The sequence below is a fragment of the Diadema antillarum genome, unplaced genomic scaffold (genome assembly GCF_040938485.1).
Source record: "Diadema antillarum isolate AM-2024a unplaced genomic scaffold, OU_Dant_1.0 seq00000889_RagTag, whole genome shotgun sequence".
Classification (NCBI taxonomy): Eukaryota; Metazoa; Echinodermata; class Echinoidea; order Diadematoida; family Diadematidae; genus Diadema; species Diadema antillarum.
The window spans coordinates 223,214-244,514 of NW_027271753.1; the positions used below are offsets into that span (position 1 = coordinate 223,214).

The 21,301-nt window shown below is 37.0% G+C and overlaps 1 protein-coding gene across 1 annotated transcript in view; it reads left to right on the forward strand.

Annotated features, from left to right (window-relative positions):
- Positions 1 to 21,301, forward strand: part of LOC139740881 (kinetochore-associated protein 1-like) — a 61,585-nt gene that overhangs the window by 15,263 nt on the left and 25,021 nt on the right. Inside the window, exons 12-32 of the mRNA XM_071651466.1 lie at positions 282 to 495; positions 1,542 to 1,747; positions 3,460 to 3,519; positions 3,960 to 4,021; positions 5,630 to 5,738; positions 6,868 to 7,011; positions 9,797 to 9,853; positions 10,255 to 10,365; positions 11,330 to 11,452; positions 12,353 to 12,496; positions 13,391 to 13,489; positions 13,874 to 13,977; positions 14,703 to 14,805; positions 15,591 to 15,731; positions 16,307 to 16,432; positions 16,771 to 16,914; positions 17,347 to 17,469; positions 18,124 to 18,188; positions 20,122 to 20,223; positions 20,838 to 21,013; positions 21,189 to 21,286. Of these exons, the coding sequence (XP_071507567.1) occupies positions 282 to 495; positions 1,542 to 1,747; positions 3,460 to 3,519; positions 3,960 to 4,021; positions 5,630 to 5,738; positions 6,868 to 7,011; positions 9,797 to 9,853; positions 10,255 to 10,365; positions 11,330 to 11,452; positions 12,353 to 12,496; positions 13,391 to 13,489; positions 13,874 to 13,977; positions 14,703 to 14,805; positions 15,591 to 15,731; positions 16,307 to 16,432; positions 16,771 to 16,914; positions 17,347 to 17,469; positions 18,124 to 18,188; positions 20,122 to 20,223; positions 20,838 to 21,013; positions 21,189 to 21,286 (2,511 nt within the window). The remainder of the gene's footprint in view (positions 1 to 281; positions 496 to 1,541; positions 1,748 to 3,459; positions 3,520 to 3,959; positions 4,022 to 5,629; positions 5,739 to 6,867; positions 7,012 to 9,796; positions 9,854 to 10,254; positions 10,366 to 11,329; positions 11,453 to 12,352; positions 12,497 to 13,390; positions 13,490 to 13,873; positions 13,978 to 14,702; positions 14,806 to 15,590; positions 15,732 to 16,306; positions 16,433 to 16,770; positions 16,915 to 17,346; positions 17,470 to 18,123; positions 18,189 to 20,121; positions 20,224 to 20,837; positions 21,014 to 21,188; positions 21,287 to 21,301) is intronic.

The following is a 21,301-nucleotide window of genomic DNA, read 5'->3' on the forward strand; positions in this document are numbered from 1 at the left end:
ACAATGCCTCATTTATATCAGAAAACATTTCTTATTGGTTTTGGTTTTACATTTGCTAAACTGCTTTTTCCTAACATGATTCATTGTTGTAGGTGTGAATGCAGGTTAAAAAAGAAAAAAAAAAAAGAAAAAAAAAATATATATATAACTTCAAAGATGAGGAAGACTGAATAATCCCATGTTTACACATATTTATCACCAAGAAAAATCTCAGCTTGCTCACTGATGTGAACGTAAAAAGAACAGACATTTCTCTTTTTTCCTATTTTATACTCCTGTAGGAAGCTATCTTCCTGATTGAAGGTGGCTTCAAGGACAGTGAAATGGTGTTCAATGTTGATGAACAAAGTGAGAGTAGCAGCCAGGTGAACATGTTGATGATACGTTGCCTGACAGAATCCCTTCCTGAGACTAGACTTCATCGTCTCCTACACAAGAAGCAGTTTGATGAAGCTGAGAAATTTGCCAAGCTCTTTCATCTTGACATGGAAGTGAGTATTACTGATCAATTTTATGCTGGCAAAGATTTCAGTTGAACCTGTATGCAAAGTATTGATTAGAACTCACTAACTGCAATTACAATCAGCATTTATGAATGATAACTTAGAGTGTGTAATCATTCCATGTTCAAATTAACTGTAAAAATTGTTCAAATTGAACTGTAGTCAATTCATCAGAAGTGGACAGAATGAAAACAGAAATTAAAGAGTTTTAACAATTTTGAAAACATAAAAAGCAGAATTGCATAACTTTTAGCACAATGTAAAACAGTCAAATTTATGATTGAAATTTTCATGTGTTTTCAATGAGTAGCAAAGTTGTACACAACCTCATATGTATATTACATGATGACGTCATCACCTCATATCACCTCACTTTACTCTCATGGGTTTGTACACAATACTATTAAAATCCTGTTTTAGTTTGTGATTAAGATTTCAGTGCAGGCCATATGGGTGTCTTGTCAGTGAATGGCATCTCACCTAATAAACTGTAAATCTAATCACATGTTATATTACAGTTTTGAAGAACAATTTGAAACTGTCAAATTGCATAACATGCTCCTTATAGGCCTTTTTATATTCATAATGATGAATCTTCAATTTTATTCAATTGTAATCTAGTATTTATTAAAGCCATGACTTGAGCATGGAGTAGAATTGCACTATATTTTTGTGGGTTGCTACATTAGAGTGGCCCATGACATTGATAAAGAGAGGACTGTCTGTTGTTGGATATCAGTGGCTGTGAAGACAGACAGTGAAATTGAAACTTTGTTCATGAGGTACATGCTGTATAAAAAAGATTGTTGAAGGTTATCCATTATAGAGGACTGGTCTTGCCACAAGAGCCTCAAACCTCCAGGATACGTAGTGTAACACATCATGTGGGTGACAAAGGAGCACTCGGCATGCTGCTTTGATGGTACTTTCAAATGGGATAGAGTATTTCCTCTTACAAAACTGCAGAAAATACAAATTAACTTTAATATTTGAATTGTTTTGAATCTCTCCAATGTATATGCTACCAATGGCAGCCAGTGTACAAGAGCAAGGCTATCTTCATGCTAAATCAGGCCTCCCTTGTGGGAGAGGAAGACAGTGGAGCTGAGACCAGTAGATGTGATGACCTCATCACTTGTCTAGAGAACATCAGTGACGTAGCCTTTGTCTTCAATCTATGCTCCACTGCTTCTATGCCGACCTATGAGGACATTGCCAAGCTCCTACAGTATGCCAGAGGAAAGGTAATCTTCATTTCATTTTTCTATTACACTGTACAGTTCAGTTTTATTTGGTTTGAGCCTTGTGTGATGTGCATTCAAATCATTCTACATGTGTTACAACCATGGTGGTAAATCATTAATCATTAAGCTCTGCATTTATGGTTTTGGTGAAGTCCAGATTTTATTAAAATGCTCCGTAATTGTTAGTTTGCACTATCTCTTTTTCAATATCCCAATATTTGGCTATTTTGTGGGTTTTCACTTTAAAAAAGTGGCCATTAAGAATGAGTGAAAAATCCTACAATTTTTAACTCTTTTTATCCATATTTTCAAAGTGTAATATATTTCCTTAATTTTGATAGCCATTGTTTTATTTTGACTGCTTAATTGAAATAGCATTGTAACAAATCTGTTCTTAAAAGTTCAAGCAAATGTGAAAAACTAGTATGGATCCTGGTAATACAGTACTCTCCGCATAATTGGGTAGGCTCGGGCAGAGCGTTTTTTACCCGATAAAGCGGAGTACCCGATTAAAAGAAGAACACGTCTCATTCACAATTGACACACACAATGTGTATGTGCATGCATTGTACACTTTGCCAAACACCTACACTGTATGCTTTACACGCGTGCTTGCAAGGCACATTACATACCTTACACTTGCTCAGTCACGAGCAATGATTTTTCACACTTTTTACGGACAAATATGTCTTCAGAAAACTTTGTCGTTTTACTATAGACTCCTAGCTAACACGCAAGCGTTTTCCAAAATGAACACGTCTCTTTGCTTGCACTAGTCACATAGAACGTCAGGTTACTTTTCGAGAAGTGACTGGGGAAAAGCAAAATTATGGTGCATGGTCTGATTTTTGTGGCAAATTTCTCGTATTGTGAATGTTGTTGCGGAGCAAGGGAGGAGCGCAAGTGTGTTCAACTTCTGTCTGTTTATGCGTTCGTGAGTGCCAGCTACAAATTGAATGTACATGTGTAATGTTCATTTACTTGTGGCAAGTCAGTACTGGTACATGTACATGTGTTTTCATTTAAGTCACTGTCCAATTGATCCATCTTCTTTGCAAATTAAGCAGAGAATGCGATTCGCTGTGGAAAATTTGAGATTCATGATTTTTTCAAGTGTTATATCTGCGATAAAATGTGAGTAGATATTACATAAGAAGAAAATTGTTTACCCATTTATGCGAAGTGGCAACCCAATTAACAGGTAATTTTAATGTGCATTGGAACTGAATTTGACATTACTACCCAATTAAACGGAGTACCCGTTTAAGCGGTACCCGATTACGCGAAGATTACTGTATACGTACAATGATATGCGTGTAAAGCAGCATGCAACTTTACAATGCAAGTAAATGGCAAACAGACACATAATTGACATGTGATCAGTTATTTTCATCAACCACTAGCATTCTGCATCTGACCCCAACAAATGCGGTACTAAGATGTAAAAGAAACAAAAATAATGATAATAATAAAAAATAGAATGAATAAATAAATGAAATTAATAGTAATAAAAATGGATGAATGAAATACTAGTAGTGAAGAGGACGTGGTCACCCATCCCAAGTCCTTTCAAGATTAAAGTACTTTAAAGATGTTCACCTTTATTCACCTGCCTTGTCGGGCCTCTGGAAAGGCAATAGTCTTGTATTTGCGCTCCTACTCTCAGCAAATGTTATTGGGTTTAATGGAATTTATACTTTGCCTCTTTGCAGTTGGCCAAAATGAAAGGGAAGGGAGAAATGGAGTCTCAAATCCAGCTTTTCCTAGCAAAGGTATGTAGATTGATTGTTTTTTTCAGTGTTTTTTTTTAATGCCAATATAGATCTTCTGGCAATGCAACAAACCAACAAACGATAAAAAAAAACCAGTGTGAGAAAAAACTCAATGGAATACTATGGCAGAAAGATGGAAATGGGCAATTGCATTAATCCACTCTTGTACATACAATTCTTCAGACTTGATCAGATTTTGGTTGGTTGCAAAACCACTGCTATTAACAAGGTATCGTTTATGTGCAGTGTAATCCCATTTGATGCACTTAATTTCTAAATCATCAGAAATGTCCTTGTAGTTTGATGCAAAGTAATATGATACACAATAGATCCTCAATGGAGTATTTAGATTAGTTTTTGAAATTAAAAGTTTGCACGTTTATTGACGTGAGAGAGGTTTTTATTTATTTTGCTTTGTTGCTTATTTCTTTGTATACTAGATTGTAGAAATCCTACACAGACTTGCCACCTATGGTTTAGTGTATGGCAGCAACCAGTACACGTAAGTGAAGCCAAGTATATTGTTGACTGTTAATGGCCAATTGATGTATATTGCAAAATGATGGTAATCTGGAGTTGAAGAAATAATTCTACACCAGAGAACAGTAGTTTATATTATAAGCAAGACTTCATGAAAGCTGAGAACTAAGGCGATGTTCTGCTTGTGCATCCGTTTAAAGGACAAGACCACCTTCATATACATAAGAATTGAGAGAATGCAGCAATATTAGTAAAACACATCAGTGAAAGTTTGAGGAAAATCGAAAAATCCGTTCAAAAGTTATGAATTTTTAAGGTTTCTGCACAGTCACTGCTGGATGAGAAGACTACTACAGTGTATGATGTCACATGCGTACAATGATATAAGGAAAATAAAAAGAGAATTTCACAAAACTTTACTTTTTGAATAAAGTGCACATTTCTTTGACTTGTTACTGACGTATGTTAAGGGTAATATTATTCCCCCTGCATTCTGAAAGAGAGAACTTGAATGTTTTGTTATGCGAGAAAAATGGAAATATGTTGAATTTTCTTTATTCTTGCTTTATATCATTGTACACATGTGACATCACAAGCGATAGTAGTATTTTCATCCAGCCGTGACTGAGCAGAAACTTAAAAAATTCATAACTTGAATGGATTGTCCAATTTTCCTCAAACTCTAACTGATGACATGTGTTCTACTAATATTCTTGCATTCACTCAACCCACATGTCTATGAAGGTGAACTTGTCCTTTAAGAAAATTTGACTGTAGGATATGATGTCCATGACGTCACTTTGAATCATCGCAACAGCACAGCTAGTAGAATAATCAGGGTTCCACTTCATATATCATTATTTTAATTGATAGTTGTGCAGGCATCAAACAGTGTAGTTTGGTTTTTCAAAAGTCTTATTACAATGTTGACACAATAATTAAATGACCATCAATAAAATAATAAAGGTAACACAGGCAACAGTAATTGAGTTTTATAGCAATTAATTGACAAATTGCCCTTCAGCGACGTGATGCTGATTATTCAGTGTTTTGAGTGATGTGTCATAGGCACATATACTCCCACCAAAATATGTATGGCCATGATTTTTGTCATGGTTATTACAGTGGAACTGAGGATGGGGGATCCTCTGAAAGTGGCAAATCATGTGAAGAAAATCTGGCATATTTGTTTAGTACTTATTGATAACACATTGTGGTGTACTTTGGGGCTATTTTTTCTCTCTTTGTAATTGTTTTGGGGAATTGTAAGACTTGGGCAGTAATGCTACAATATGCAAAAATTGATATACTGTACTTGTATGCAACAATGAAGTGGTAAGCCTTTGCAGATTAATTGGGACTTATCATTATCGTTTGACATCTTAGGCAATTATTCTGCACATGTGACTTTAACTCATGCAGAGTTGATTATTCACAAAAGTTTTACACTTATTTTTATAACCACTTATATGTTTGAAAAACAGTCTGAGATATAATGTTGAAAATTTCTTGTTAAAAGAAAAAATAAAATAAAAAAAAGATCAGATGATGTAATCTTAAAGGTGTCAATGATCAACAGAGAGATTCGTGATACTGGGTATGAGAGTTTCTTCACTTTCTGTATATCCAGTTCCAGCATGTGGGAAGCCTTTTTGAATGGTGACATGGTGAATGAACTGAGGTGTCACCTCACTCAGGCCAACCTGGCTAGAGCTTCTCTGGTTTGGAACAGATACAAGGTTTATATTATTCCATTTTATAGTCCTCATGCCTGCCATGTACAAAGGCAACCAAAGAGCTCCTGTATACACACAAAAGTTTATGGTAACATACTTAATGAGCAGTGTATTGTATACTTAATGTGTGAATGCAACACTGAGATTCCAGGGCTGCCAACCTTGAGTGAGAGTTTGGCGTGAGACACTACGAGGGAGCGGAGCGACCTCGCTGGCTAGCACCTGGCGGCCTGCTGTGCGGCCGTACGTACGTACGTACGTACGTACTACGTACACAGTCAGTGTATGTAAAGCGATGTAAAGCACACGTCATAGCCATACAATATGTACTGTAATTTGCCAAAAGTACACGCTACGCTCACGTGGTATAGGTAGAAGCCAATCGTAATCCAATAGCTCGTCTTTGCGCGCGAACCGAAAACAATTATTATTGGTTAAGCTTTACACCCGCGCTGGAAAATCTCGACATTTTGGGCTTGGGCATATCGATATTCGGAATATCAGAGAATTTAGAGATATATTTATTTTTGTAGTCATGTACAGTCCATTTAGGGGGTTTAGCGTGAGATTTCGTTTATCAGAGTGAGACAGTCAAAATTGGTTGAATTGCGTGAGTCTCACGCTCAATGCGTGAGAGTTGGCAGCCCTGAGATTCACTACTCTGTTAGTGATAATCGTATTTACAGCATGCTTAATTCTTTCTATGCACTTTGATTTGATATCACTTAAATATATAGGAAATAATAGACAGTGCATATAGTATACCAAAATATTTAAACCTCACACACCCTACTCCTGAGACTGCAACTTGGCTAGAACAACTGAGAGAAGTTACTTATCTGCCGCTGCCTCATACGCAAGAAGAAAAAGTATACCAAAATTACATTAGTGACAGAAATTTGCAAATTTTCTTATGCATAATCTGTATTTATTTACTCTACATAGACTGCATTCATGAAATATAAGATTGTACAACATGATTCCCCATATGAACCATGTCTATTTGAGATGAAAATGAAATGACCATAAAGAATTTTTTTTTTTTTTTTATCCATACGCATGGGTGAGAAGACCTTGCCTCCCTATTGTAGCATCATCATAACATTGTTTCTCTGTTCCACCTTGATTCCAGGAGACCTTTGAGAAACTGATGTCAACAGACTTGCTTGAAAACCTTTTGAGATCCATCCCAGGGGATGCCCCATCCCATGACATCATTCCCTGGTTGAGAGATGACATCATTCCCTTTGTGTGTGAGGGATTTCCCCAGGGAAAGGTACCAAGAACCACCAAATTATTCCTCTACTGTATACCAAGTGATGCAATTGTTTTCATTTGTAATCGTCAAAATGAAGGGTCTGTTTGGAGATTTTTCAGTCCACAAATGTAATATGACCATGCATCTCAAAACCCCCAAAAAGGTAAAAAGGGTAAAACTTTTTTATAGGCTTGAAAAAATATGTTAGGTGGACAGGGCCAATTTTGAAGACAAGTATTTCTTGAAGAGTAACTCATCTTCTGTTTCTTCTCCTTTTTTCTACAGCTGAAGTTTGAAAGCGTTTTATTCAAATTGGGATAGAAGTTCTTGCATTCGTTTTGCTTTTAACCTGAAGTCTATTTGCTCTTTCTTCCTCTGATGTGGCAGGCAAAAATGTGCATGCAAATCCTAGTTAAACTGTGAAACTCAATCGGCATAGCAGTTACATTTTAACCCTAACTAGGCCGGGGGGGGGGGGGGGGGGGGGGGGGGGGGCCTCCGAGGCCCCCCCCTCGACGTTCCATGCGATGTATTGCAATCGCAAAAAGCTATCGCCGCGACGTTTCATGACTTTTTTCTTTCGAGTCTCCCGCATCTTTTAACGCCAAATTTGCGACGCCCGGGCGCGCGGTTCCGAAGTTACACATAAATTTGTACATGCATGTCACACCAAAAATTGCTCAAAAACGTGAATTCGTGTACAATTTCAATGCAAACTGTGCTTGCAGGCAAATTTCATAAAAGCATGATTATTTTGGTGTTTTATTGATTAAAATCAATGAATAACATATTTTCTTGTTCGGAGCGATGTCGCGAACAAATTCCATCGTAAAAACAATGAAAAACATAAAGTCAAAAAACAAGGAAATACATAAGAAATTCAAAAAACAATAAAATACTTCAGAATTTTTTCTGATATCACAATTTTTTTTTATTACATTTGCTAAGGACACTAAAAAGAGTACAGTATTCATCGCATAATCGGGCATCTGATAATCGGGAACTCGCTTAAATGACATACGCTTCCCAGAAACATTTCCAGTGCACGTTATTTTCACTGGATAATCGGGCGGGGACCTCTGATAAACGGGCCAATTTTTCTTCAAGCGATCTTTGATTTTGTTGATACATGTATTTAAAATACATGCCTCGCTCACACAACTCAGGCTGTGTACGTTGTTTAATCTCATTCATACACTTTGAGGGCAAAGTCCAAATTCCTCGTCTCTGAGTGTTTCAACTTTCAATACACTGTGATCTGTGCGTACGTCACAATCTTCCTCAGTTGTGAATGAGCTAGAGGGTCGCGCCGAGGGGTAGCGTGGTAGTGTATTCATGCACACGTGTGTGTGTGTATGTGTGTGTGCACTACATGTACATGTCGTATGCCGTTAGTGTATGGTGAATGCTCATCGCGAAATCGGGCACCTCGCTTAAAGGGGCCGTGTTTGCTACTCCCAACCTGTCCCGATTATGCGATGAATACTGTATTTACACAAAAAATGTGCCTGTTTTGAGCTTTATTTTGTGATTTATACCAAATAGTCTGATTTCATGCATCATTATGCATAAATTAGCATAATTTAGCATAAATGATAATTTTTTGAAAAATTAACTTCATGGTATTTTAGATTACATCATAGGCAATGTGTGTGCCAATTTTCGTTGCGATCGCGCGGTCGATGGCCGAGATCTGGAGGGGGGCCTGGGAGGCCCCCCCCCCCCCCCCCCCCCCCCCCCGGCTCTATCAACTACCAAAATAGCCCGGCCTAGTTAGGGTTAAGATAATGAATATGCTCAGATTCAGGTTAATCTTGTAATCCTTTTTTAGCAGTTACTATGGAGTTTAGGATCCCTTTTAGTTCGACACAATAACAAGTGAGTTCGAGTTAACAGACTTGTAATTTATTTCAAAGCCCTTTTCTGAACATTATGTGTGTGTACAAACGTGTATGTATGAATGTATGCATTCCTGTATATAATCATAATGTCTTGAAGACTAAATATGTTGCTTCACTTTTACTCCTGTGTCCCAGATCATTAGCGATTATACATGCAGATGATATTCAGCTGCATGTTCCTTTTAACTTATGTTTGAAAGAAAGTTTACAACAATCTCTCAGAGTCTTCATGTATTATTTACGGAAGTATTAAAACCCAAATGTTGGGTGAGTTTAAGTCTCTTACATTGAATTCTATTTGAATTCAAGTTTGTGCACCTGAGTACTTCAAACATCACTGATAGCATTTCCTGTAATGTCTGTCATCAATTCATTTTTGACTTTCTTCATTAGAGATGTAAGACTTTGCATATGCAATGACTGCTTCTACCATGCTAACTTCATGTCAACCCTCTGGTTTGAATATGTTCCTGTCCTTTAAGAAGTGTGATCTCACATAGACCCCTGTTACACATACAAGAAAGCAGATTTGAGGCCGGCTTTCTTGTATGTGTAAACAGTCACACAAAACTGGGGCCAGCCTCAGGCAGACTCCACTTCAGGCCAACTCTGGAGGTGGTCTGAGGCCAGCTTTCGGAGCTGCGGTTGACTGGTCACATGACCTTCTGCATGGGCGAGGGTGCAGTAGAGTATCAAAACAAATCTACAAGTACCAAGCGAAATGTTTGTTTATCTAAAGGGCGCTCCTACGGCAGAGTAGGGAAAGGCAACATAAGGCCAGCCTATGTCCTCATGAATCTCACTTTCATATGATATTTGTGTTATTTCAAGCTGATTCCCCAATTCCTTTTTCTTTTGTGTATTGTATGTTTGTGTGTGTGTGTGTCTTTTCCTCCACTCAGAAATTCATCATATGTTGGATTGAAGAAAGGGCAGTCTGTTTGGAAGTGACAGAAAAGGTAAGTTTGTCTCAGTCTAGTATACATATCAAGTCACTGTTCATGGCACTGATGATGAAGTTCCTTTTTTGATTGTGGCAGATGTTGTTTTAGTGAACCACTTTGTCACTAAGATGGTGTTATCAAGTCACATGAAAAGAAATTTAAAAGAAAAAAAACAACATAAGTTCATTAAATCTCATTGAAATTGTCATGTACCCTCCACTGACTAGATAAAAGAGTTGTACTCATTTCTCACTCAAATGGACAAGGATAGACAAACATTATCAGTCTAGTATGTTGTACTGTAAGAGAGAAAAGGACCAAGAAACACTCTGAGTATGGAGGCTTGTAAATTTGAGTTTTGTCACGTCAACCAAAGTGTTCCTCTGAAGTACACCATGTTCTGAATTCGTTTTCAGGCGCAGTGGCCAGGAAATGGCCTGGAGCTTGCTGAGTTGATGCTGAGATCATCCAACCCAAAATCTCGTGGATCAAGCAGTGGAATAAGTGACGCCTACTTACTCTCAGAAGTATGCATTGATGCTTACCTTACCCTTCTGCTACCTGTATGGACATACCTTGCTCTATGTACAACTATAACCAATGATTCACCAGTAGTCGCTCTCGCCGACATTTACCATTGAACTTCTTCCCTCATTAGTTTACAATGTCAAGCATTGATACATCTGTAGGTGTTTATGAGTAGTATTCATATCTTTTTCTGTGCAGATATGCTTGTTTGTGTCTCCAGTAATCTCTCAACATTCCTAAGTGCCATGCTAATGTTTATTTTGGGTTTTTATGATACCATTTACCTCCCTGATTTTGTTTCCGATACATTCTGCAATATTTTTGCATATGGATGGATTCTTAGACTAAAGATGCATTTTAAATAATGCGTTTTTCATTCATAGATATGAGCAGATCAGTTTGCTTATAATTATTTTTGTTTCCAGCGTAAATGCGTAGTTCTGAGCTGTTTATATTCTCTGCTTTTGTTCTCATCATTTTACAAAGTACAAAATGACAGTCCACAATATCTCAAGGAATTATTACCTCACCTGACCCCACACATAGTCATAGATCACAACATCAATCTCTTCTCTGTCTTCCTAGAGCTAATACAAAATTTTATGGTGACCGGTCTTTTTTGGTTGCTGTCCCAAGATTGTAGAACTCATTACCACAGCATATCACTCAGTTGTCTTCATTGGTTTCATTCAAATCCTCTTTGAAGACTTATTATTTGTGAACTGAACATTTCTTGTGTGTGTGTGTGTGTGTGTGTTGAATGTAATTTGTTGATTATGTTTTGTGATGATATTGTAAAGCGCATGGGGAACATTAATTTGTTATATGCGCTATAGAAGCTTCATTATTATTATTTGTTATTGCAAGGTCATGCAAGCATCAGTTAAAGGATGCTTATACAAAAGCCAGGCATAAGATAAGTTTGCTTGATATTGAATTCTTTGTGCCTCTTGACAGTGTCAGCTCAATGACAGTGACTGTACAGAGTCCATGAAGAGGCTGAAAGAGTTGGTCCATTCTCTGAAGGAACTCAAGCAGCTTCACTCTCGCTACCGCTGCTACCTCACCCTTGACCAGTTCCGTAATGTAAGACTTCTCTTGATAAGCTCTTTGGGTTCATAATGCAGAAATGCCATTGTGAACAAGTTCGTTCTTCAAATGGCCATAGGCATTGCTAATCATTTATTACTTTTGATTGAATAAAAGGTGTTGTAGATGTTAACATTGTATATACGTTGCATATACTTAACATTGTATATGACCTTTCCATACTTTCAGACAGCAACAACAAGTAACATGTACCACAGATAAAACATCTGCTTATGTGATGGAGTTAGGTCATCAGCATATATTTCATGAATCTTTTAAACTAGCGCCATGAGCACACAGTGCATGTTGTTGGCATCTTGTAGCACTCCTTCATGCAATGGCATCATTGAACACAAGTGAATAAAGATGAATTTTCCCTGAAGGAATTGGTACATTGCAACCTCATGTGTGAAAAAAAAAAAATGTTTACTCAGCCGAATTGAGCATGGACTTACTATAACAGTAAAAGGTGCATTTTTCCAGTTGACTTTCTCAAAATATTCCATTATGTTTAGCTCAGTTGAGATCTTGAAGACTGTGGTTGGTTGGTTGGTTTGTTTGTTTGTTTGTTTGTTTGTTTGTTTGTTTGTTTGTTTTTTTGTTTTTTTTTAGATATATTGTGCAAAATCAAAGTATATCTAATACAGGTGTCTCTGCATAGGAGAGTTCAAAACTAGGCTAATCAAGCAGTTTGCTGCTGCTTAGAAAGGTACATTCTAGAAAGCATAGTTGAAGCAAGCAAACTAACAAACAGGTGCTAGCTGTTGATATATATGTGTCAACAAAAAGTAAGTGGAGGAAGAAAGCATGGCTGGAAACCCATGTGAAGAAAAATGTAACTTTCACAATCAAGGATTAAAACAAGGAAGCAAATGTAATCTTACCCTCGTGTGACAGGAATCTACGGAGAGTATTTCATTTCGGATGCTGGAGAGAGTGGCTGCCCCTGAACTAGTTCCAGGTGTCATTGCAAAAAACATCTCACCGTATGCCAAAGATCACAATCTTGAGGTCAACGCACTCCTCCTTAATTACATCAAGGTAAGAGGACACACAACAAGACCCAGTCCTAACATGCATGGCATTAGTTTTTTAACTGTGATTATGTCCGAGGTCTAATATCGTGTGAAACTTATAAGTCTTCAGTCAAAGCTTTTTGTTTTGGCTTAATGCTTTTTGTTCTTTTATCTACACTAATCTGTTCTAATAATAACTGAAGAATAATAGTAATTATTTAAAATGTGCCCTCTTCAACTGGTAAGATGCCAACTTATCCATGCACAGGTCAATAAGCACATGTCAATAAATGTGAAAGAAGTTGTAATCATTTTTCTGTCTCATTGTAGTCAAGCAATGGAAAGACCACACCGCACAATTTTGTGTAGCCCTGAGGAGATTGGCAGATGTTTTGTCTATGCAAAATAAGAGAGAAAAAAGTTCATCTTCCTCATTATTAACCATGCTGCACATCACATGACCAACAAAAAAACTGATTCTCTGGCAACATATGCTTGCATGTTATATTTAGTTGCTAACAGTGATAACTGCAGATTGTAGTGCCCTTGTAAGCATAAATCTTGAAATCAAACTTTGTTATCATGATGGCAACTAACCATTACTTGCACAACTCTGGCATTTACCATATATATAGAATCAAATGTAAGCTTTTTCTCTTTTTTTTGGTGATTTTACTCGGACTGATAAACCACCTTACCATATATTTTCACATATACCTGTAGTCTCTGTGCTGGCTATGCAGGCACATACTGGTCAGAATCATTGAGTATGACATCAGATTTTTTTTGAGGAACTAATTAGGGATTGTGGAACATTAATTACAACCTCCATACTCTATGCTACGAAGGATCATGTCATGGCAACACACGAGTCTCTGCAATCTGTATTGTTTAATGTTGTTTATCATGCTTCCTGTAGGACCTGCTGAGTGATACAAGCCATCATCTTCTGGCTGTTTATGAAGCATCATGGGAAGCCAAGGCTATCACTGTCATCAGGTGTATCAGCGATTTACAGGTCAGTCTGATTTTTGTCTCTTCAGGTAAGCACTCAACCAGACGGTCAAATAAAAAATCTATGCTTTCTGATGAGCTTCTCATAAATTGGTCTATCAAATAGACCTCATAATACAGACTGTAGTTATTTGCGATTATGAAGGTAAATCAACTGAATGTTATTGTCATGCAAGCATATCTATGGTGTATACATATGTATAATGTTTGAAGTGTTGTCTTCTGGTTTTGCAGTGGCAATTACAGTCATGTCTAAATTCATATTTCTAAAGTCAGTACAACTTTAAGCTATTCCTTTAAAAAAAGTGCACTGTTATTTTTGTCAGTCATGAATGAAAGAGTTGATGGTACATTATGTCACAGTAGCATGTTTGTTTGTCCCTCATAGAGCCACTGCCAGGCCATCTTACTTCTGATGGAGAAAGCCCCAGTTCCATGGAGCAGAGGAATGGAACAGCTTGTTCAACATGGTCTCAGCCTCAAACATCCAATGTGAGTTCACCTGTGGATTTGTGGGTTTCGTAGCAGCCATTTATAGATATGTGAGTCATTTGTGAGAATGTGAGTTTCAACTATCCAATATTGGTAACCTATATGTATATGAGTCTCAAATACCCAATATGATTAACATGTAGGTAGGGGAGTCACAAATACCCTGTGTGAATCACATGTAGGTAGGGGAGTCACAAATACCCTGTGTGAATCACATGTAGGCACGTGAGTCTCTAAAAGCTGTTGAGAGGCATATGTAATGGCAATTAATTCAATGCTTATGCAGATGACTGGTGAGATGACTCATTACAGGCAACTTGAATTTCATCAAATTTCAACTTTAAACAGTAAGTGTAGCTAGTGCACAGTTTTTCAGTAACATTTCTGTGCAATCAGATCACCTGTCAGCATGTGGATTAGAAGAATGTTATTTTAAAAACTGTTACTCTACCAGCATTACTGATGACCAGTGATATCTTCCTGAAGCGGTCAGCATTATGAAACAAGATCATAACAGAACCCTGGATGTGTATGGAAGATCTCTTTTGTCATACTTTTAAAAACTGCTATACATACCCCCCCCCCCCCCCCCAACCACCACCTCCATCACCACCACTTTTATTTGCACTTCCTTGTGAAATTAAAAAAAAATATATAATAATATGCATACACAGCATGAATCATGACCAGGTTAAGTAAATACATTCTGAATGTGTTTTTCCAAGGGTAACATCCCTACAAGAACACTTTCAGCTTGTGGAGCTGCGTGACATGTTCCTGAGGTACGACCTGAGATCAGCCACTCTGGGAGATTCAGACAGTGTGAAGGTACAGAAAATAAGGACTTGAAAAATTCTGTGCAGTGATGATGGTGTTCTGCATTAATGGATACTCCATCTACTAGTGTTTGGCAACTATAGTAGAATCAGAGGGGTGTTTATAAAGCTGATCTTAAAGTTACAAACAACTTAAGAACTACTGGAACACTTTCTGATGTGCTATACTTATCAGAATTTCAATAATTCAGCACAAGAACTGATCACCTGTCGTTCTTAAGTCGTTCGTAACTTTAAGAACAGCTTTATGAAACACCCCCCCCCCCCCCCCCCCCGTTCCAGTGCACGATGCTAATTTATAATGATTTATAATGATCTTTGATAATGACTTTTTAACTTCTAAAAACACATCAAATTCATATTGTATGTTTAACCTTGTAAAGTCAGAAAAAAAATTATGAATTTGTCAGTTATTGGAAAGTGTTTCAGCTCCATATCAAAATATAGCTCATTCATGTGTAAGATGTGCACTATATATTTTACTATGTTTGTGATTTGCAGATACTCACATTGTACCCTCTCATAAATCACACTGTATGTTGGCACTCTAACACTGCATTGTTGGCTTCTGCCACAGACAGGACCACCCTTTCATTCAAAAAAATGATGTGTGCATTATGACCTGGTTAACTGGACAATCAACACAGTTCAGACACATTTTCCCATATCTGACTTTACAGGTGTTAGATTTGAATGCTGCGTGTACCATGCTATGTCTGGAGTACTCAAAATTGTGTTTTGTAACAGAATTATATTCCTTAATTTTTTTCCCTCCAGATTGCAGTGCAACACATATTAAGCCAAAATGAGCCATCTGTTTTGGAGGATGCCCTTCGAGTAGTGAAAGCTCAGCCATACGACCTGTCAGCCATTGATGTGTATCTGTTCAGACTACAACACCTCATTAAGACCAACCAGGTCAGACTCAAATATGTCAAATTCATCACTGTATGCAGAACACATAGACAATGCCTAATGACAAAAAAGTGACATTCATATGTAACAAGTGTATTTACAATATAGCCAGGACACAACAAATAGTATATCCATCTCCATGTATGTAAAGCTACCATAGCTAATGAACGCAGCAGATACGATTGGGGGAAAAATAAGAAAGCAATTTTGAGAGATGAATAGAAAGTTATGACTAGAGAAAAGGCAGGCCACCTACTTCACACAATACTAATGTTTCATTGTTTAGGACATCTCATTTTCTCTATTCATGAACCACTCAAGTTATGACTTCATGGAACTTCCAGGAGGATATTTACAGTAATGGGGGGGGGGGATGTGAGCCAAGATTACACATGCAATTTACAACTACAGTTATGGGATGTATGATCAAAAGATCTGTCTGGTTAAAATATGATATGATTGTTCTTTTCAGTTTCAGAGAAACGTAATTACTCACTTGTTCCATCAGGTTCATGAATATCTGAATGTAAAGTCTTTTCATTATCATCTTGTTTGTGGTTTCCATCTGTTTACTGTAGATTGACCAGTGCCTCAGTTTACTTACTAGTTTGTCTGACAGTGAAGAGATTCTCTGCCTCTCAAGAATTCTTTCCTGGACAGAACTCGTCATGAATGATCCTGCAGACAGATTCTCTGATCTTGAGGTAAATATCAAGTTGATTCAGTGAATATAACTTCCTTCTTTTTTCTTTCTTTCTTTCTTTCTTTCTTTTTTTTTTTTTGGTCGTACTTCATATTCCTATACGAGGACTCTGATCAGCTGAACTGACAGATTTTGATTTGATAATACTGAAGATATGAGATCATTCTACATCTTCTTTTGCATATTTAGAAAATTCCCAGATAAGTAAACAAAAAAATAAAAGATAAAAAAAAGAGAGAAAGATTTGAGATATGGCTGCAGGTTAATCCAGTAAGAAAGAGTAGATCAGAAGTAAGATGCATGGTTTCAGTATTGTGTTGCCCAATTGTTGATACCCAGAGTAAAGGACTTCGACAGCTGACTGGTCAGGCTCTGATTCACCTTCTAGAGACACAGCGTAAGAAAGAACTACACATGAATGACGCAGAAAAGGCTCTCAGTCACAGACTGCAGGAAGACACACAGAATATTCTTCATCTCCAGGTAAGAACGTTGTCTGATCTTTTCTCTTCATTACTGCTTTCTATCCCTCACATAGCCCTTTATATTCTACCATCTATACAAGATTGATCCAAAGTAATGTTTGTAATAGCACCGATTATGATGTGTATAAAAGAGCCCCATGGTAATGCTAATAATGATAATAATTCACAATATTTATATAGCGCATTATCACATTGTCTGTTGAGAATGAGAAGGGCGTTAAGTGGTCTTGAACACTATGGGTTTAGTGACAACTTAACGCCCTTATCATTCTCAACCGATGACATGAAATATCTCTAAGCGCTGCACAAGATGTTTCAATAATGAGTGTTTGTGTCATATGGTACTTACTTCACTGACGTGCTACTGCAATTTGCTGGGCTGTGCATGATACAGGTAATTATCAGTAATGATTATGGTCATCATTTGCAGATGGAGTATGATCTCATTCTTCCTCTGAGCTGCTACAAAGACAAGGATTTCCGAACGCAGCTGCTAAAGAAACACGTGATTGAGTACTACAAGGCCAAGAAATCTGGGGTCAGGGGTCACGAGGTTTGTCCGCTCAATTGAAGAAAACTTAAGTGCTCAGTAACCAGAAAGTATTGGACTTGTGCCACTTGGGTATAAGCTTCAATAACGATGTAATGAAATAATCTAGTGAAATTAATTTTCAATAGACCCAAAAGAGTTTAAATGAGGGAGGGAACAATCAAAGAATATTACTGCATTGTAGATACCGTCTAAGATAACATTCAATGCAAATTTTAAAAGAGCCAACTTTGTCAAACTGTTACTTGTTCACATGGATATTGTTTACTAATTATAGAAGAAATACATGATGTGTTCTATATTCATACGAAGAAAAAATACTTATCTGTTTGAGAATGTGAAATATATGATCATGAACAAAAAACATATTTTTTAATTTAGAGAGCTTTGGTAACATTTCACTCCTTATGTCTAATACATTGTACATAAAAGCAGAGAATGATAGTACAGGTAATGTGATATTCAACTGATTAAGGTGCAAGTGCAGCTACTTTTTGTAGCCATTTGTTACATGTTTATCAAAGTTTATTGCAATCAAATAAACATGCAAGATGCATTAGTTGTACAAATTAGCTGTCATAACTCTTTCACATATTCAGTGAGCTTCATTTTGATTACCTGGGTAAGCCTAAGTTTGTGTCCTATGCTCTTATGCAGCAACCATGTTTGGATGAAAGAAAGGCAGGAGAGTTACAGGCTGGTAACTTCATCAGAGTCTTAAGGTTTGCTTCTTTTTACTTTACTATGTTTGAAGTTTATCCAGAGGTAACACAAACAGTAATTCATTTTCTTATGTTTCCACCAGCATGGAATTTTTTTTTCATGAACAAATGATAAGAATATTAGAGTGGCTAGTAGTACATATTTAATGCATATTTAATGTTTAAGTGTGCATTTGTCCATTGAAAACAAAATTTCATTACAGATTTCAATGAAATCTGATCAAGTTTACTGGGGTAGTTATTGGCCCAACTATGATCATACCTATGTTAATGTACTGTATACGTTGAATATTTCGCAAAGTTTTTAATTTCGCGAATTTCGCGAGTCGGGTGCTATTCGCGAAATTAAAGACACACGAAAATATTGACTCTGATCCCTATGTGAATGTGACGTACACATGTACATTTTCTCTGTTCAATGCAAGACTCCATGATCGCGAATTTAACCACTTGTGAAATCGTCGGGAATTCCCAATTCGCAAAAATTTAGACTCGCGAAAATATATAGCGTATACAGTATTTTAAGCTTGACTTGTCAATTGGCTCAGTTGAAAGTGAACTATGAAAATTATTAGAGACTTTCCCATCATTTTTTCTCTCTTCATTAGATGTTATAATTTCCTGTTAAATAATTTGAAATATGTAAACGAGTTAATTAAAATGAAGAGTCATCAATGGAGGGCAAGTTATCAGGATTATGGTGATGACCTTTTTTAGTATTCCTATGCATTTAGGGAAAGAACAAGAAGTAATCATTGTAAATAAAAGACTATCAAGGAAATTTCATATATCAGAGTCACAAGCAGCCTTCACTGAAATGAAAGGCCATAATTTGATAATGTGATGTTCAATTGAAAGGACAGAGCCATCCAAATTGAGGCATCATTGCTAGTTGGTGCCACAGTAAGGAATAGAAAGGTGAAACCCTGCAAGCTGTGTGTGTGTGCCTAGGTCCATTCAGTCCCTGTATTAAGATCAACTGTGACACTTGGCAGTGACATGTAATACAAGGAAACTTAGCAATGGGAAATACATTGTATGTTACATTGTGATGTGGAACATAAGGGGTTGTTTGTAACATTCCAAACTGTCCGCCTTAAGGGTTGAAATATACACTACTGTATACATGATATATTTCACTGTGTTTTATTTACATAAGTCGACCAATATTCTCAACATGAATTACAGAAGTATTGTCTTCCATGACACAGATGCTTTGTAGATTGTTATGGGGGGTAGAGAATATTGTACTTCTTTTTCATGCCATCGATGTGGTTCTTTATGGCAAATTGACAATAATTGGTACTCGCAAGATATATGATGTACACCGTATATATATGATACATGACAGATAATGGTAAAGATTTAAATCAAAATTAGACCTGAGATAGGACAGTTCTGGAATATGCAAATTAATAGCTGTTTATGTTTTGGCCTCACAAGCCTCCCATTGACCTGCACAAAAACTATCTTTATATTTTCTTTTTAAACATGACATTTAGAAAAACATGAATCCTTCACATCCAATCATGGTTGTGATTGAGTTTTTTAGTAATGATGTTTGAGACAAGGTTGTCGTTGCTAAATTGTCTTAAAATTTGTATTATGTTTTTGTGCACAAGTTGAAGGGAAAATTGTCATTGACGTCATTACCTGAACTAATTTGTCTATTTATGTTGTGTCCAATTTCACCATTCATTGAACGTGATGATTCAAAATTAACTAATTTTCCTAATTCACATTTCATATTTATGAAACTCTTCCTGTTTGGTTTATTTGTTTTCTCTATTCACTAAGATCAAGCTAATCATGATGTTGAATTTCACTTCAACTCCCTCAGTTATAACATCCCTTTAAATATATCAAACCCTGGTATACCAAGGGAGGATTTCTATGATATGTCAGCATCTATGTGCATATGTATTGACAATAGGTTGGGAGAGTTGTTGGGAGTGTCAGCCAAGGAGCTACAGGGACAGGTAGCTGTTGAAGCTGCCAAGCTAGGTGAGATTGCCAATGCCATCCACATGTGCAGGTGAGTCCATACCTGTAACCTTTCACAGCACTTATTCATTTTCTCTCTGTTCATTGATTATAGCTGGATATCTTTTTGTTTTGTCCTGATTTGCTTCTTCTTCTTCTTTTTTTTCTCTCTCTCTTTCTCTCTTGTTCAGTAGATGTATTGTCAATTTCTTGTATTTTGTTGTACATGTATTAATGTTAGCGCTTTGAATCTATTTTGAACAGGTGCTGTATAAATAGTGGTTATTACTATCTTCATACACTGCTATACCATAGTCTGACCCCATTGTCTTATATCTGAATAAACTTCACACGGTATCTTCATGTAGCTGTGTGTAATTCATCACAGTAAAGAAAAGAAGGAATGTCAAATTGTCATCGGATTGGTGTATGATGGACCACATATTGAAGGAAGAAGGTCTAAAGGTGTAGAATTTAGCATCTTGCTGTCTTTCACATGTGCTTAAACTTGATGTTCATTAAATCCACTACAAACTTGCCTATTGATAAACTCCATTCTGTCTTTCTACCCTTATTTTATAATCAAAGTCAATATAATTCTTAAGTTTTACCCCCTTCACTAGTGATCTCAAGACACAACTTCTCTTTGGTACATTTCTTTCATAGAGAGTTGTCTGAACCAGACTGCTCATCAGAAGTAGCTTACACACTGTACAAAGTGAGTCACACAGTCTGCAGTCAGTGGCTCCAAGATCATGGCAGTCCCACAAGTCTTAGCTGCAGTGACCTCATCAAGAACCTTCATAGCCTCATGCAGAAGGCATGTTCATCATGTCATCCAGGTAAAGTATGTGGTTAAGGAATTGATGCTTTCATACAAACAGTCTTGAGCACACACCAGGCATTGATTTAATACATTTCTGTATCTGGTACTGTCAAGAATTCCTGTCCTTCATGAATTCTTGAGTGAACAATGTGTAACTGAGCTGTCAAGGTTTACTTGTTTTCTTGCTCCAGATCTCCTACCTGACTGCCTGGATCTGTGTACCAGGCTTCAGTCAATGAGAAGGATCAGTGACCAGTGTGAACATGGGGACTATGATTTCTCTGTCCAGGTGAGGCGATGGGAA